The 13804-nt window shown below is 40.9% G+C and overlaps 1 protein-coding gene and 1 long non-coding RNA gene across 2 annotated transcripts in view; both read right to left on the reverse strand.

Moving 5' to 3' along the window:
- LOC142050106 (uncharacterized) overlaps positions 1–5065 on the reverse strand; it is a 7161-nt gene extending 2096 nt beyond the window's left edge. Inside the window, exon 1 of the long non-coding RNA XR_012657922.1 lies at positions 4925–5065. This is a non-coding gene — a long non-coding RNA (uncharacterized LOC142050106). The remainder of the gene's footprint in view (positions 1–4924) is intronic.
- Positions 1–10014, reverse strand: part of TBCA (tubulin folding cofactor A) — a 33876-nt gene extending 23862 nt beyond the window's left edge. Inside the window, exon 1 of the mRNA XM_075078445.1 lies at positions 9856–10014. Within this exon, the coding sequence (XP_074934546.1) occupies positions 9856–9908 (53 nt within the window). The 5' untranslated portion in view covers positions 9909–10014. The remainder of the gene's footprint in view (positions 1–9855) is intronic.
- Between the last annotated feature and the right edge of the window lie 3790 nt (positions 10015–13804).

Here is a 13804-nt window from a genome sequence, read left to right on the forward strand (position 1 = left end):
GAAAAGAGACAGCCACAATCTAAATTAATGGGATAGTGTATTTTGCAGTTGAGGCAGATGTTAAAAAAATGCAAAATCTGAAAGGAAGTTTCATTTTTTTAGTGTATTTTGTTACAGTTGCTACATCTCATTCTGCTTTCTAGCAAGTGTTACCATTCCATGGACTATCAGGAAATATGTGAGAGATTCTGATTAGAGGCACCTGGTACATAATTAAGGTACCAACTATTGCCTGAAATTTTCCTTTTGTTTTCCCCCATTAAACAAAAAAAATAATCTACTGACTGAAAATTCTCAAGCCCTTCCTCCCCTTGGACACCCAAAGTTAAGTAAGTAAAAACTGACAAACAAGTGCATACAACTAATATTAGCTTATTTTCATATTTCAAGTCTTTATTTATAATAGCTCTTTTCAGCCTTCAGAACTCCACATAAATGTTCAAAGGAAGTGAAGACTCCTGCGTACCTGGTTTAGATCTACTAACAACAAGCTTGTTTTCCTTAGTTATTTTTCATGGACCCTGCAGCAGAAGCCTATACCCCCAGAAACAGAGAGACAATAACCTAAACAAAATAATAGTATTTTACCAGCTTCTGCCAGTTTTTCAAAATGAAAAAGAAGAAACATAAGATCCAATTGTTCTAGACCTTGTCTCCAGTGCCAGCCAGTAGTTAACTACTAGGGAGAGAGTATAAAGAAACAAATCAAGTCTAAAGTGACATTTCCTGTGGTATACCTGACTCTAGAAATCAAGTTAAGGACTTTTTAACACTGAAGAACAAAACCAAACCATCAATGTTTAATAGACAGCAGGTCAGCTCCTGGCTGTGGCTGCTGCCCTTTTAAAATCCTTTACACGTTTGACTTTCACATCACTTAACAACCAATTCCACAATTTGCCTGTTCTGTGTGGAAAACACAGTTTTATTACTTTAAAGCTGCAGACTAAACCCAGAAGAGCTCAAAGGGCTTGAGAGAATCTTGAGCTAGAAGGAAAAAAAAAAAAGTAGCTCTTTCAGTACCTTTTCCATACCATTGTGAATTACTTCCCCATCCATTTTCTTTACTCACTTTCCCTCTCCCCCACTTCAGCTCCCCAAGCTGAAGAGCAGAGTAACACAAAATGGTTCAAGACAGTCTAAAAGCTGACCACTGCTAACAGAGGTCTGCTCCCCACCCCAGCACACATCTCTGCCAGCACTAGTGGCCAAATGATCTTCCACAAGCCATTTCAGTTCACCAAAACAGCAGGAAATTAAGGGTGGGGGGTGGGGGTGGGGGGAAACAAGCTGACAGTCTTTCTCCCGGGTTAAGCAAAGTGAGTGAGCTCAGCAAAACGTTTGACTAGCATCAGACGCCAGAGAACCAGAGAGCAGGAGAGGAAAATGAGACCTCCGAATTTAGGATGACACTGATTTCTCAAGGGACTTCACTCCTAGTCTGTTTAGGGTGCAGAGTTGCAAGTGGTTTAGACTGTTCACACTTCCAGCTGCTGCTGAAAGAGCCCCAAATCATCATCCTTTCTCACTCCTCAAAGACATATATGTTCCTACCCTAGTCCTTATACATCATTAGCAGTAGCAAGCAGATCTACCCCTCTGATCACTGGAAGGGCACACAGTTTATCTGAAGGTTGACAAATGGAAAAAAACTATGCACAACATGAGTTTTCCAAATGCATAATAAAATGAAGATCCTCTGTAGTAAGTAGACAAAAATTCCACCTTCCTGAGCCACAGTCACAGGCAGGAACTACTACTGGATACCTGGAATAAAGGTGTCAATATGGTACAAGGACAGAGCAAGCACACACTACTACTCTTGATATGCTTCCCCCAACCTCCGGCAATTGCCAACAGATCAGGTTCTACATGAGCGAGACTGACACCTATGTGCTTAAGGCACCAAATAAAGACTGCTCTCCAGCATTAGAAAAATCAACACAAGAAACACTTCCCTAGTCGGACTGAGCTAGCTCAGTGGAGCTCTGAAGACAATGAGAGGGTATTTCTCAATTTTGCTATTGAATAACTTCACTATTGAAAGGACGTGCACCTCTTCAAAACTAATGTTGTTATTAACCATTGTATATGCTAATGTGCCATGGATTCAGCCTAAGCACACAGAAAACCCAAAGCTGACAGCATGTATTGACTAGATAATGAAATATCTATACTGACTTAGTTCAAACCTAAAAATCTGTAATAGTATAACTGTACAGGGTACAGCTTTTTTTGTTATAGTATAATAAATTCCATGTATTAACACTATGCACAATTATAACACAAGTAACTCAACAACTGCAGTAACATTGGCACTGTGCTAATCACTACCTGCAGAGCTTAAAATATCAGGTCCCAAACCTGCAGATTACTTATACACATTCTTGGGTTCACTAATGCTACGTAAGCACACACACACATTATAGACTGGGACCTATGAGAAAAAGTCAAGGAAGGAAGATGAATGAAGGAGGAAAGAAATACGGTACTTGACACAGTTATCACAAACTGAAATGTTTTCTTAGCCATGACTGACTACTTCCTGATTTGGACAGGATCTCAAGTTTATGCATTCATTTACTTGATAGCGACAAAGTCATCATAAAAGATAAACTTTTTCTTTTAAGACTCAAGATGTAACCACACACAAGTGTACACACAATTTTCAGCCCCTCCTTCATTTAGAGCTTACAGAACTGAGTTACTATGACATTTCAGGTTGACTTTGCACGCTTGGCTTTTGTCAGGGATTACTACTGTAATCTATGAAGACTACGAAAATCAGTTACAGGTTTTTTTGAAGTCAGAAAATTATTTCAAGTTAAAAATTATTTGGTTTTAATGTTTTTAAAGCATCTCTGTTACTAGAGATTTCTCTGAATCTCCAGGGCTTCACATTCTGTCCTTGCCTCTCAACACAGTTATTTCCCAGCTCTTGCAATACATTCCTACAGATTTTTTAAAATCCTTGCCATAGCAACAACTGAAGTTCCCCTTTTGCCCTGCTGAGAAAGTCTGCCTGGCTAGGGCATCCCTGAATGCCAGCAGCCAGTGAGAGCATGGAGGGGGCAGAGGAATGGAAGAATACAATAGATGCATCCAGGTTGAAAGCTCTGAAGTTATGGACTACTGAAAAAGCAGAAGATGCTGGCTGGGGATGAAGACTTTGCTGAGGTACTGCAAGAAGCAACTTGGATGGTCGGAGCAAAGAAGAGAAGGGCTGCTCCATCAAGAGAGCTGAAAGAGCATTTCTGATGGGCTGAAAAGAGTTGGAGAGAAGTGAAAAATTTATCAGCTCATCTTGAAAAGGCTTTGTAGAAGCAAAAATTCTGGGAGACAATGGCATGGAATGGAATAGGATTGAAGTTGAAAGTTGTAAATGCTAATGAGCCTGACAACTTAATTTCTAGAGAAGGAAGAACAAGAAATGTGGCCTCCATAGTGGCAACAATTGGGGTTACCATAGATCTCCACTTGATTTTCCCTTCTGTAACCCAGTAATCATCTTCAGTCATAACCTTAGATGTGGAGAAAAGGCATAGAATCTACTTCCTTCCCTCCTTGTCCCCGCTCCTACAACCTGGAGATAACCAATTGGAATTGTTACAGTCATGAGCAAAGTTAAATAGAACTACAGTCATATTACATGTGTAGGTAATTCACATAGCATCAGGAAAGAGACTTAATACAGTTTAAAGAAAATATGATGAACCTCCTGATCCTGAATGAGATTCCCACCTCTATGATACATATAACTTAATAATACTTAAGTCAATCCAGGATGGATGATGGTTGTTAGTGCAGTTGTAACTCATCTTCTGTATAAAAAGTTTTTCTATAGATCTGCATTCCAATTCATCACATAAAATGATTATTTGTAATTGCTTTATCCACATAAGCAAATATGTGGCTCCATGACATGAGTAAGAATGCCATTGGAAAAGTACGTACAATCAAAAACAAGAAAACAGTACTACACGTATGCATAACAACACCAAACTACGGTTGCCAAGCAACTGTAACTCCTGTGTTTCCAAACTTTTGAAAGACTGCTTAAAGAACTTAAGATTGCAAAAGCCAGTTTTGCATATGTGCTGCCCAAACAAAAAAAATTCATTCCTCCTTAATACATCACTACTGACACCTGTGATGATAAACCTGGTGTGCAACAGCTCTGCCAATTAAAATATTACATCAGTAGATTACTATGGTCAGCATGGACATGTACAAGACATTTTTGCCTCAGCGGGCAGAAGATAATTGGAAACATAAAACCAATGAGATGCCAGAATCATGCATTTCACTAAAGGCTTTTTTTTTTTTTTAAGAGGAGGTTATGTGGTGGAAGAAGGAATGCAAAAGAGGCAATTAATTTAAATTTGTGAGATAATTCTAAAAAGGAACCAATGTTTAGGTCTGCTCAAAAGGTAAAACAAATGAAATCAAAACCATTAAAAAAAAACCCACAAAACAACCACACACCATGCAATGCTCACAGCAACCACTGTGCTCTTCTCACAGCTTTCTAAGATATGGGTGGGTACTGTTTGGCATTCCTGAAGTTTAAAAGAAAGCATGCATTGAAAACACAGGGAAACAGGAATCCCTTCAAACAAGTAGTTTTGCTTCTGGAGACTATAGTCAACTTGCAATTACGCTTCAACTAATTATTTGGGTTGGTGACTCTGTATGCCACAGATGCTAACTCAGACAGTGCTATACAAATGCAGGTGTGCTCTTTCCTCAGCCAGTTCACATAAAGCAGTTTTTATAGGGGACAGAGATTAATAAGTCTACAAGACCAAATCAGCCTTCAAGTGCATGGCCAACTCAGGACTTGCTGTACCTGAGCCTGAAGCCAAGAGCTCTACAGAAGGTACTTAAGATGTATCTAAGCAGATCTGGATCACAGCAACCATACCTGGCTAGCAATGAACCCAAGTTTAAGACTCCAGGACCAAGCTGGTGACAACCCTAGACAATAGATGCACAGTGCTCCTGCACTCTGAGAAGGGTTATTTAATCTGGATAGAGTCAGATTGTATATGACAGTGCATGCAATATATTCACCTTCCTGAATCCCTGAACTCTTGAACATGCAGTGTAAACACATTAAATTGCTTTATCATGCTGACTCAGTATAGCTGAGCAGCAATGCAGATCATTCCTCAATACCCGTATCAAATATCCCAGCCCTTCACAGTAATTAAGCTAACAAGCAGTCGCTGCATACAACCTTCTAATTATAATGAAAATAAAGGAGACATGAGTTTCTTATCAATATATTGATGCTAAGAATCAGATCTAGTGCCTAAAACTAATGGGAAACAAACAAGAAAGCAAGGACAGAAGACTGAGAAAATTTGTGATTTACACCAGAAGTAAGATTTCTTGAGTAAACAAGGAAATTAACTAGTTTTGTGCTTGAATTATCAATAGAGTCACCATACAGCAAAAGGAATGTCTGCATTCTCTGCAATACTTCGTACTTCACTTGCACAAAATGTATCCTGAACTCACCAGTAAAATAATTCAATTTAAAAGAATTGTTTAAATTTATATTTAAAAGCAGACTGACATTTTTGTGTAACTTGCAGGACTTTCTGTGCTTGCGGGAAAGGGGAGATGGGAAATCACAGCATAAATTGCTTGGCAAAATAATATTTTACAAAGAGGAAAAAACAGTATCAACGCCAGTGCAGCAGGCAAAAGTACAATCATAGGAAGATTTCATAGCTTTAGGAAGGTGGTTTTAAAAAAGAACTGCTTCACAAAAATCAATACACTTTCCCCATAGGTTCATGATGTAAAATTCTATAATCAAGGCTTGTAGATTTGTAATTATGGTATGTCAGCCACATTTAAACAAGAGTGTTAAAAGATTGTTAAAGTTAAACTAACACAATTGCAATGTGAATTGTCTTAGTCTCATTCTAATCTACTGATGTCACTTCCACTTAATCAGATGGAAACTATGGGCAAATGTCAGTGCTATTTTCACATGACCCAACTTTGTTTGCTGTAGTTTTAAAAATCATTGCCAATCTGAAATGAGAATAAGATATATTTTAAAGTTTGAGGTTTTTTTCCTAATCAATTCCCTCACTATCCAGCAGGTTGTTGGAGTCTGGATTTATTGAGAGTAAGACTATTTTTACGTGATTAAACCAGAAGTATCGCTTGTGAGGACATAAGCCAAAAATAGAGCAAACATTATTATTCATGCTTATTGAATCGTTTTGGTTTTTTTTAATGACAAGCTACTGACAAGAGCCTGGCTATCAGATTTGTCAAAAAAAGCAAAACAGTCTTCCCATTCCTAGTTTACATTTCTTTTGCTGATACATAGCAATGTAAGAAACGTGAAGTCAAGTAAAGTACCCATGACCTATAATATATAGTCTCTTGAGAGGGGCACACAAATAATTTATCATATACAGCTAAAAAAAAAAATCCCAAACCAGAACAGCTTCTTTGTTCTCAGTTTGAGAAAAAACTGACGAGTTAGGTAACTAATGAAAGAAAAGAATGTACTACAGCACATGATTAAATAAAAGACAAATGAAGTGTTGAAGAAGTTCCATATATCCCAATGGTTCTTGACCTTTATCTTTTTTTATATACTTTTATAGCCTGAGCATTGAATGTGCTTGAACATCAGTACTACAGGCTAAATTGAATCTACTTTTCTAAACCGCAAACACAGAAAAACTAAGGAAAATTAACTGAAGTGTTAAGTCAGTCACTTCATGGCATGTTTAATTAAAGCCTCTGTGCAAGTCTTATCATACACTATGACTAAATACCTACATAGTCATTCTAGTCCAAAATAAGAGGACAAATAAGAGGACAGTATAATGCTCCTAAGTTGACTCAAGTCACATGCATGTCCACTGTAGCAGAGGACATAACTAGGCTGCTAGCTGGAGAAGGAAGGGTGGAGTGGGACAGAGCCATAGCTCTTCTGGCATCTGTGTGCAACTGCCACAGAAGGGGACTTGCTGCTGTATACGCCCTGTGGGGGAGATAACATTTCTTTTTTCCTTTCTTTTTTTTAATTTTTAATCTTCACTTACAGTACGCCAGCTGCTGCACAGTAACTGTAGATGTGCATATTGTTACCACACAACAAACACATGCTAAGTTTACTTGTTTATTCACACAGCCATTCTCCAAAAGCAAACCTGAATCCTGTCAACTGCATTTGCACCATTTCCCCCAATGTTTTCATCCCTTTCTTTGTATTAGCCCTGAAATGTGTACAGTTGTGTGGTGACCTTGTCCAGACAGGCCTCATCCTTCAAAATAACTTAAAAAAAAAAAGTCCTAGTTATTTTTCAGCAGATCAGCTCTGTGAAACATATAGGCAAGTGGCTACCTAAGTCCTTGTGCAGGGCACAAAGCAGGAGGCTGTAAAACAGCCCCTCAGATGTAGGTTAGCTTAAGCCATCACGGACCAACACCAAATCTCCTATCACCAGTGGCAATTGTTTCAGCTCAGAGGAATGCCCACCTATACAGTATGCCCAAAACATTCTTTAACTTATTAAGTATTGCTTATAAGAGGCCACAGGATTTGTATTTGGCTCACAAAACAGCTCTGAGGAAATGTCAGACTTTGCCTGGACTTGTCTTGGCTGGTCTTGAGATTTTTTTTTCTACTTGTTTAACTGTAGATGCTATTATGACTAGGTGACAATTACCTGCTTTGCTTTAATTTTTGCTCAGCTTTGTAAAATCACGTGGTATAACACTGTTGTATTGATTTTTGTTACTAATGGCATAAGCATAAAAGATCAAATCTGATGAGAGCAGGAGCATGGGATGATAGCAGAGCCCCTGAAAACACAGGCACAGGAAGATGCTGAAATGCCCCAGTGCTACATACAACTCAACAATATTGGTCAAATACGGGTCAAAGGAATGCAACCCAGAGAGATGGTTAAAACCAGTTTTAGGATAACAAAAACCACTTAACAAAATAGGGCAAGCAAAAAGGTGATTATAACATCAGGGAAGGGGTGTTATTAGAAACAAAGTAGAAACGTTAGACACCTTGTGTTTGTTAATTTTGACTGTATATAATTTGAACTGTGTTATCATCATTGTAACTGAACGAATATCCAATTGGAACTTAGGCAACCTCCTGTTATTTAGATGCAACAAGCTTGGAATAAATTCAAAACCAGCACCCATGGATTTCCATAAATCAAGTGAACAAACAGGAGAGCCACACCAAGCAGTAAAGAAATCGCTCACACAGAACAACAAACACTACTAATTTCAATCTCTTGTTCTCAGTGCTCTCAGGCACAAACTGCAGAAGCAAAGAAATGGAGAAAAAGAACATGCAAGCTCATCTTAGAGCTAGAAGCACTATGGACAGTGGCATACAGATGAGGAGCTCCACACGCAGTTACCTGCAAAACCATGCTGGCATCATTAGGCCACTTCCAGGTCTAAGGGGACACAGCCACATGGTACAGCATTCACCACGTGAACATGCAGGCCCGCACCAGCTCTGCTGGGGTCTCTACACAGTTGTTCATTGCCTAGTAAAGACTTGCCCCCCACTCCTTCCCATTCTACACACATGAGGGAAAAGCTTGTTGAGGTAACTTTTGTGATGATTTATCATTAAGCAATGGTCACATGAAATGCTATTCTGTATTACCACACAGTTCTCTCAGTAAAGCTATCAAACAGCAGCAATGAGCCGCTAGTGAAACTTCATCTAGTTTCCCCATACCCCAGAATACTTCATCTATAAAAACCAGCACAAAGCACCATCCACTTAAAAAATGCACAGAGGACACTTAAAATGTTCCTGGCCAGGAAAGTCAGTAACCATAACACAGGCCGTGAAAGGGACCCAAAGCCACTCAATAAGAATGCACTAAAGCTTTCTAGGTTAAAAATAATACACAAATTCATGATTCGTCCTCCCTGTATAGTGACAGGGAACAGGGCCTTACAACCATATAATCAATGTTTTTGCTTGCAGCAGTACTTGAGAACTGCTCCGCATTTGGAGCCTGGAACTCAGAAGTACCTTTACCTATCATAAACAGAGCAATAATTCCGTTTTCATTTTACTTTTCTAGTCTTCAAGTTCAATCTTTCAAAGCTAACCAGGAATTCAAAAGCTTGCCTACCTTACTGTTAGTCTTTTACTAACTGAAATTAGATGTCATAATACAAAGCTGATTGTATGAAACTGGACTATTTAACACCCTGATCTGTCACACATACTGATTCGTGCCTCTGCGTGAGCCCTCTTTGTAGGGTGTAGCCTTAATAAACCCCCTTGTGACCAAATATCTGATGCCAAAGCCTTTCGCTTACAGTCGTAATAAGATGTATTCAGAGAGATAAACTGTAACTCTTCTTAATAATTAAGACTGCATTAAAACAAGGCAAAATCGAGACTGAAGTGATGAATTTACCTTCAGTTTCGCAGTGTGAACTTTTGAATCGGAGATGACCCGCTTAACAGTCGTTTGGATTAAACAGGCAAGACTTCAGGCCTCACCAGCGTATCTGTACACTGACGGGGCAGGGCGACTCCCCTCGCTTCTCAAAGTCGCTCAGGGAACGGAACAAAATCCGCGTTTATTGTCCTCTGGTGAGAGAGAGGCCTGCTCCCGGTGGCGGAGCGCCAGCGGAAAAAGCCGGCAGCCGCGGCAGGGCCGACCCGCCGGCACCACCGCACAGCGCGACACCGCCGCCGCCAGCTCCCGGCCACGCAGCAGGCCCGGCCTCCCCACAACAGTTCCCAGCGGCTCCCAAGGGCCGAGGCGCGCGCCCGCCTGAGACTCCCCCCCCGCCCCCCCTTCCCGGGGCAGCACTCACCGCCTCACGACGCCGGTCTTGATCTTGATCTGCCTCAAGCGCCCGTCAGCCATGGCGGGGCTGCTGGGGGCGGGAGGGAGCGGCGCAGGTGCGGAGAATCCCGAGGCGGCGGCGCGGCGTACCGACGGCGCAGCCTGGACCCGCACATGCGCCGAGCTGCCAGCCTGGGCAGCACCACGGGGAGAGGGGGCGGAGCGCCGCGGCGTTCTCCCCCCACACACCCCGCGGCCCAGTGGAGGCGGCGGGGCCGGGCCCGGTCTCGTTCACCAGTTGTTCACAAGAGCACGGGCAAGAAAGGTACGCGTCCGCCCTCAGATGCAGCAGTAGGAGTTGTTCTGAGAGAGTGTGGCTGGTACTGTGGTGGCGTCGGGAGTGGGGTTGTGACCGGCACCCCCGGCCCCAGACTCCTGGCAATGTGGTTAGCGTAACTAACGCCGTTTGCTAAGGCAAGCAGCCGTTCTCTGGGATCGAGCAGGTCGTGTATCCGATCCCTTCCCCCTCATTGTCAGGCCCTGAAGGTCCTGTGCACCAAATAGGTGAACAAAACAGATTCCTTCTTCCCCTCTGTGCCAGCCTCAAGGTTCCCGGGCATGAGGCTGATGGCTCCCTTCCTGGCCAGCCTTGAAAGCCCCAGGCACCTGGCCAACCCAGTGGTGTTGATGACCCCGCCACAGAGCACGGAAGCCTAACGGCACCCAGAGCACTGTTTGTAAAACCAAGGAGTTACAAGTCCTAAGGAAACTTGTTTTTCCTTCATGATTATGCTTAGTTGAGGCTAGCCGTTTAAGGTGTCGAATTCTAGAAAAAAATCCCTTTGGGTCTGTGTTTGAAAGAACTTCCCCTGAATGAGCATTTAAATCAACAGGAAAGAAAAAAAAAAAGCTTCAATGCATAAATAGGTAAGTATAGTTTCAGCAGAGTACAGTTTGGGAAGGTCTACAGAGGCCTTTTTTTTCCACACATCCTTCTGTCCTCTGTTGTCACTTGCCCGGTCTCTTGACATTGCCAGTGACCAATACCTCTTGAGAAAAGTTAGCTGCAAGGGAGGGTGTCACGTTGCTTTTGGTTGCATGCCAGTTACACATGATCAGCCAGCAGCCATGGGAGTGAGGCTGGCACTATCAGGCCCTATTCAGGCATGTCATAGGGAGGGCCAAGATCACTCAAGTCCATGGGGTTGTGTCTTATCCGCAGAGGAGGATGAATGCGACCCCTTTTACAGAGCCCAGCGAGCCTCCCTGGGGACCCAAACACAGCCTCGGCTCGGCAGGTTTTCTCTGCAGGGAGATGCAGGTCTCAAAATCAACAGCCTGCATAACTCCGTGAATGACTGTGACCTGCAGACAAGTTCACAGTTGTATTATATATTTGATAAGGAAACCTGCCATTGCCTGTGCAGGAGGAGGAGGAAGGAGAGCAGCATTCTGGCAGGCACAAGGGAAAATGCAGGCCCTTACTTGGACTGAAACTCAGATCTTATTAATCTGGTCTTAGAAAGCTGTACGAAGTCGTGCTGTTCTATAAACAATTCCAAGGCAGTGTGACTACAGTACATATGCTTTGAAAATACAGACCGCTGCAAGGAAAGCTGCATTACCACCTTGCACCTACACATCAATTATTTTTTAAAAAATAGTCTTCGATGTCATTTCTATATTTGACATAGTTGTTCCATAAGTGAGAAGGCCAACAACAAATAACAGTATGAAAATAAAAATTGCCTAGAAGAAGCAATATTAAGAAAAGTAACTCATGTTTCCAAGTGCTACAAATGTTTTATTTCTAGCCCTGAAGCATTAACTCGCACAACTGACAGTGTTTAGGCTCAGCTACTGCATTTTAGAAGTAGAATGCAATTGTTTTCTTACAGCTAATTCAGATAATTGAATAGATTATAATATACCAAACCTGAGATCATATTTAAGCACACATAATGATAACTTGAAAAAAGTCTTACTGGTGGATGCTGAAGTATAATGTAAAACTGTGTTTAAAAGGATGATCTACTTTATTATTAATGTATGTTTGTATTAGTTCCTGAAAATGATAAATTAACACTTTAAAAAATAATAATTTTACTTCTAAGGGTCTGGATATCTGGATATCCAGGAAAGTATGTATAATGCTTTCCAGGACAGACACTCAATTTTTAATTAAAGTTTGTTGGTTTTTTTTTCCAGAACTCCTTTGAAACAGTTTCTAGCCTAGTCAGTTGTAGATATGTTTCCATGTGAATTAGTGGTGTTACACCAGAGTTGAATACGTTCTGATATGAAGGTTGTGAATCCTGTTGTGCCTTTTGGGTGGTACTGAAACCATTGATTCTTCAATGAATTTTGGAAGTATTCTGCTTGTGCTTCATTTGGTTGAAGGCTTTTCATAAGATCTATTATTTTCATAAGATCTAAGTCATTATGTGCATGCTCTTGCATAGAGGCAGGTGCCTAAATGTAATTTGCTGATGCTTTAGCTATGCTGACATATGGAGCAGGTAATTCTGTATATGGGACCCTTACATGTATCTTTACATATTCTCCTATATTGATCCTTCCTCACACGTAAAGCTGAAGCTGCTCTGAATATGACTTCTTCTCTGTCCAGTGTCATCTGGTCATCTCAGCTTTCATTTGGCTCCACATAAGGTGTATTTCCAAGCCAGTTTGTTACGTTTTGCACAAATTTACTTGAGTGGGTGTAATTGTCACTGCCAATGTACTATGCCTTCTCTCTAGAAAAGTCCAGCTATGTCTTATTCCTTTCTTCTGGATAAGAGCACACATAGCGATTACTGCTTGCTACCATTTCACTTAAGAACGAGGGACTGGAAGCAGCTAATCAGACTGATGAGCTCAGATCTCTGCACACATAAACAACTATGTAATAGATGTTTAATCTGAAATGCTCACAGTGCACCCAATTCACATGCGAGGGAGCACACCAGACTGCAAAGCATGTCCTACAACTCATAACATGATCTGTGAAAGGCCAGCTTAGGAAGTTAATGCCACACGTACGCTTCATCACAAGAAAAGAACAGACAGACTCAAAAGCATTGCAGTATGCCTCAAGTCCTGATATTAGCAATTCCCAGTTAATGTCTCCTGACATTAATGTCTCCTCTGTTTCTAACCTTAAGAAACACACAACTTCTAAGCTGTGCAAATAGTAAGCATTAATCCTGTATTCTCATCATATCCCTTCCTCCATTTTAGATTCATTTCCTTGTCTTTAGTAAGGGAGTTTATGAAATAACAGGGCTGTTGCAGTGGAGCTGTTTTGTGTAATACCACTAGTTCTTTTGGACTGTAGAGCCAACATGTTTGTCAGCTGATATAGTTCAAATTATAGGTATCATGCCACTTCCACCAATGCTGCTGAGGTCAGAGCATACCTTGCAGTAGGAGGTGCAGTCACCTCTAAAGTCCACTAAACCCCAGGGGCAGTTTCCATCATCTCATCCATTACCAGTTGGTTTAGGCAGCTTGAAAAACCCATGGCTGTAGCCGTGCCAAATATACATTTGCTTCAGCTGAGGACTGAGACAATTACTTTAGTAAGTAAATGCTCAATGAGCTTTTATACTATTTTGTTTATCCATCAAAACCATCTGTGCCATTTGTATGTGAATTTTCATTTATGATAAAACAAAATGTGGAAATTATTCAGTCTTCAAATTTTATCTTTCAGCCTCCCTAAAGGGTATTACATAAATAAGATTAGATTTTGAATAAAAATTAGTAGTGTCTCCCTAATTTTTTTTAATATATTCAGTAGATAAAATTAACCTCTGTACAGCTGGCCAGCACAAAGCTATGCGTCATTTAAGTGCACAAGAATTAATATCCCTGATTGTGAACATACAACACAGTATCAGTATTCCTTGTAGTGTAGATCTCTTGACCCAATTTCTTATCACTTGATCAAAATGGTCAAAATGATCTTTCACAAA

The sequence above is a fragment of the Phalacrocorax aristotelis genome, chromosome Z, assembly GCF_949628215.1.
Source record: "Phalacrocorax aristotelis chromosome Z, bGulAri2.1, whole genome shotgun sequence".
Lineage (NCBI taxonomy): Eukaryota > Metazoa > Chordata > Aves > Suliformes > Phalacrocoracidae > Phalacrocorax > Phalacrocorax aristotelis.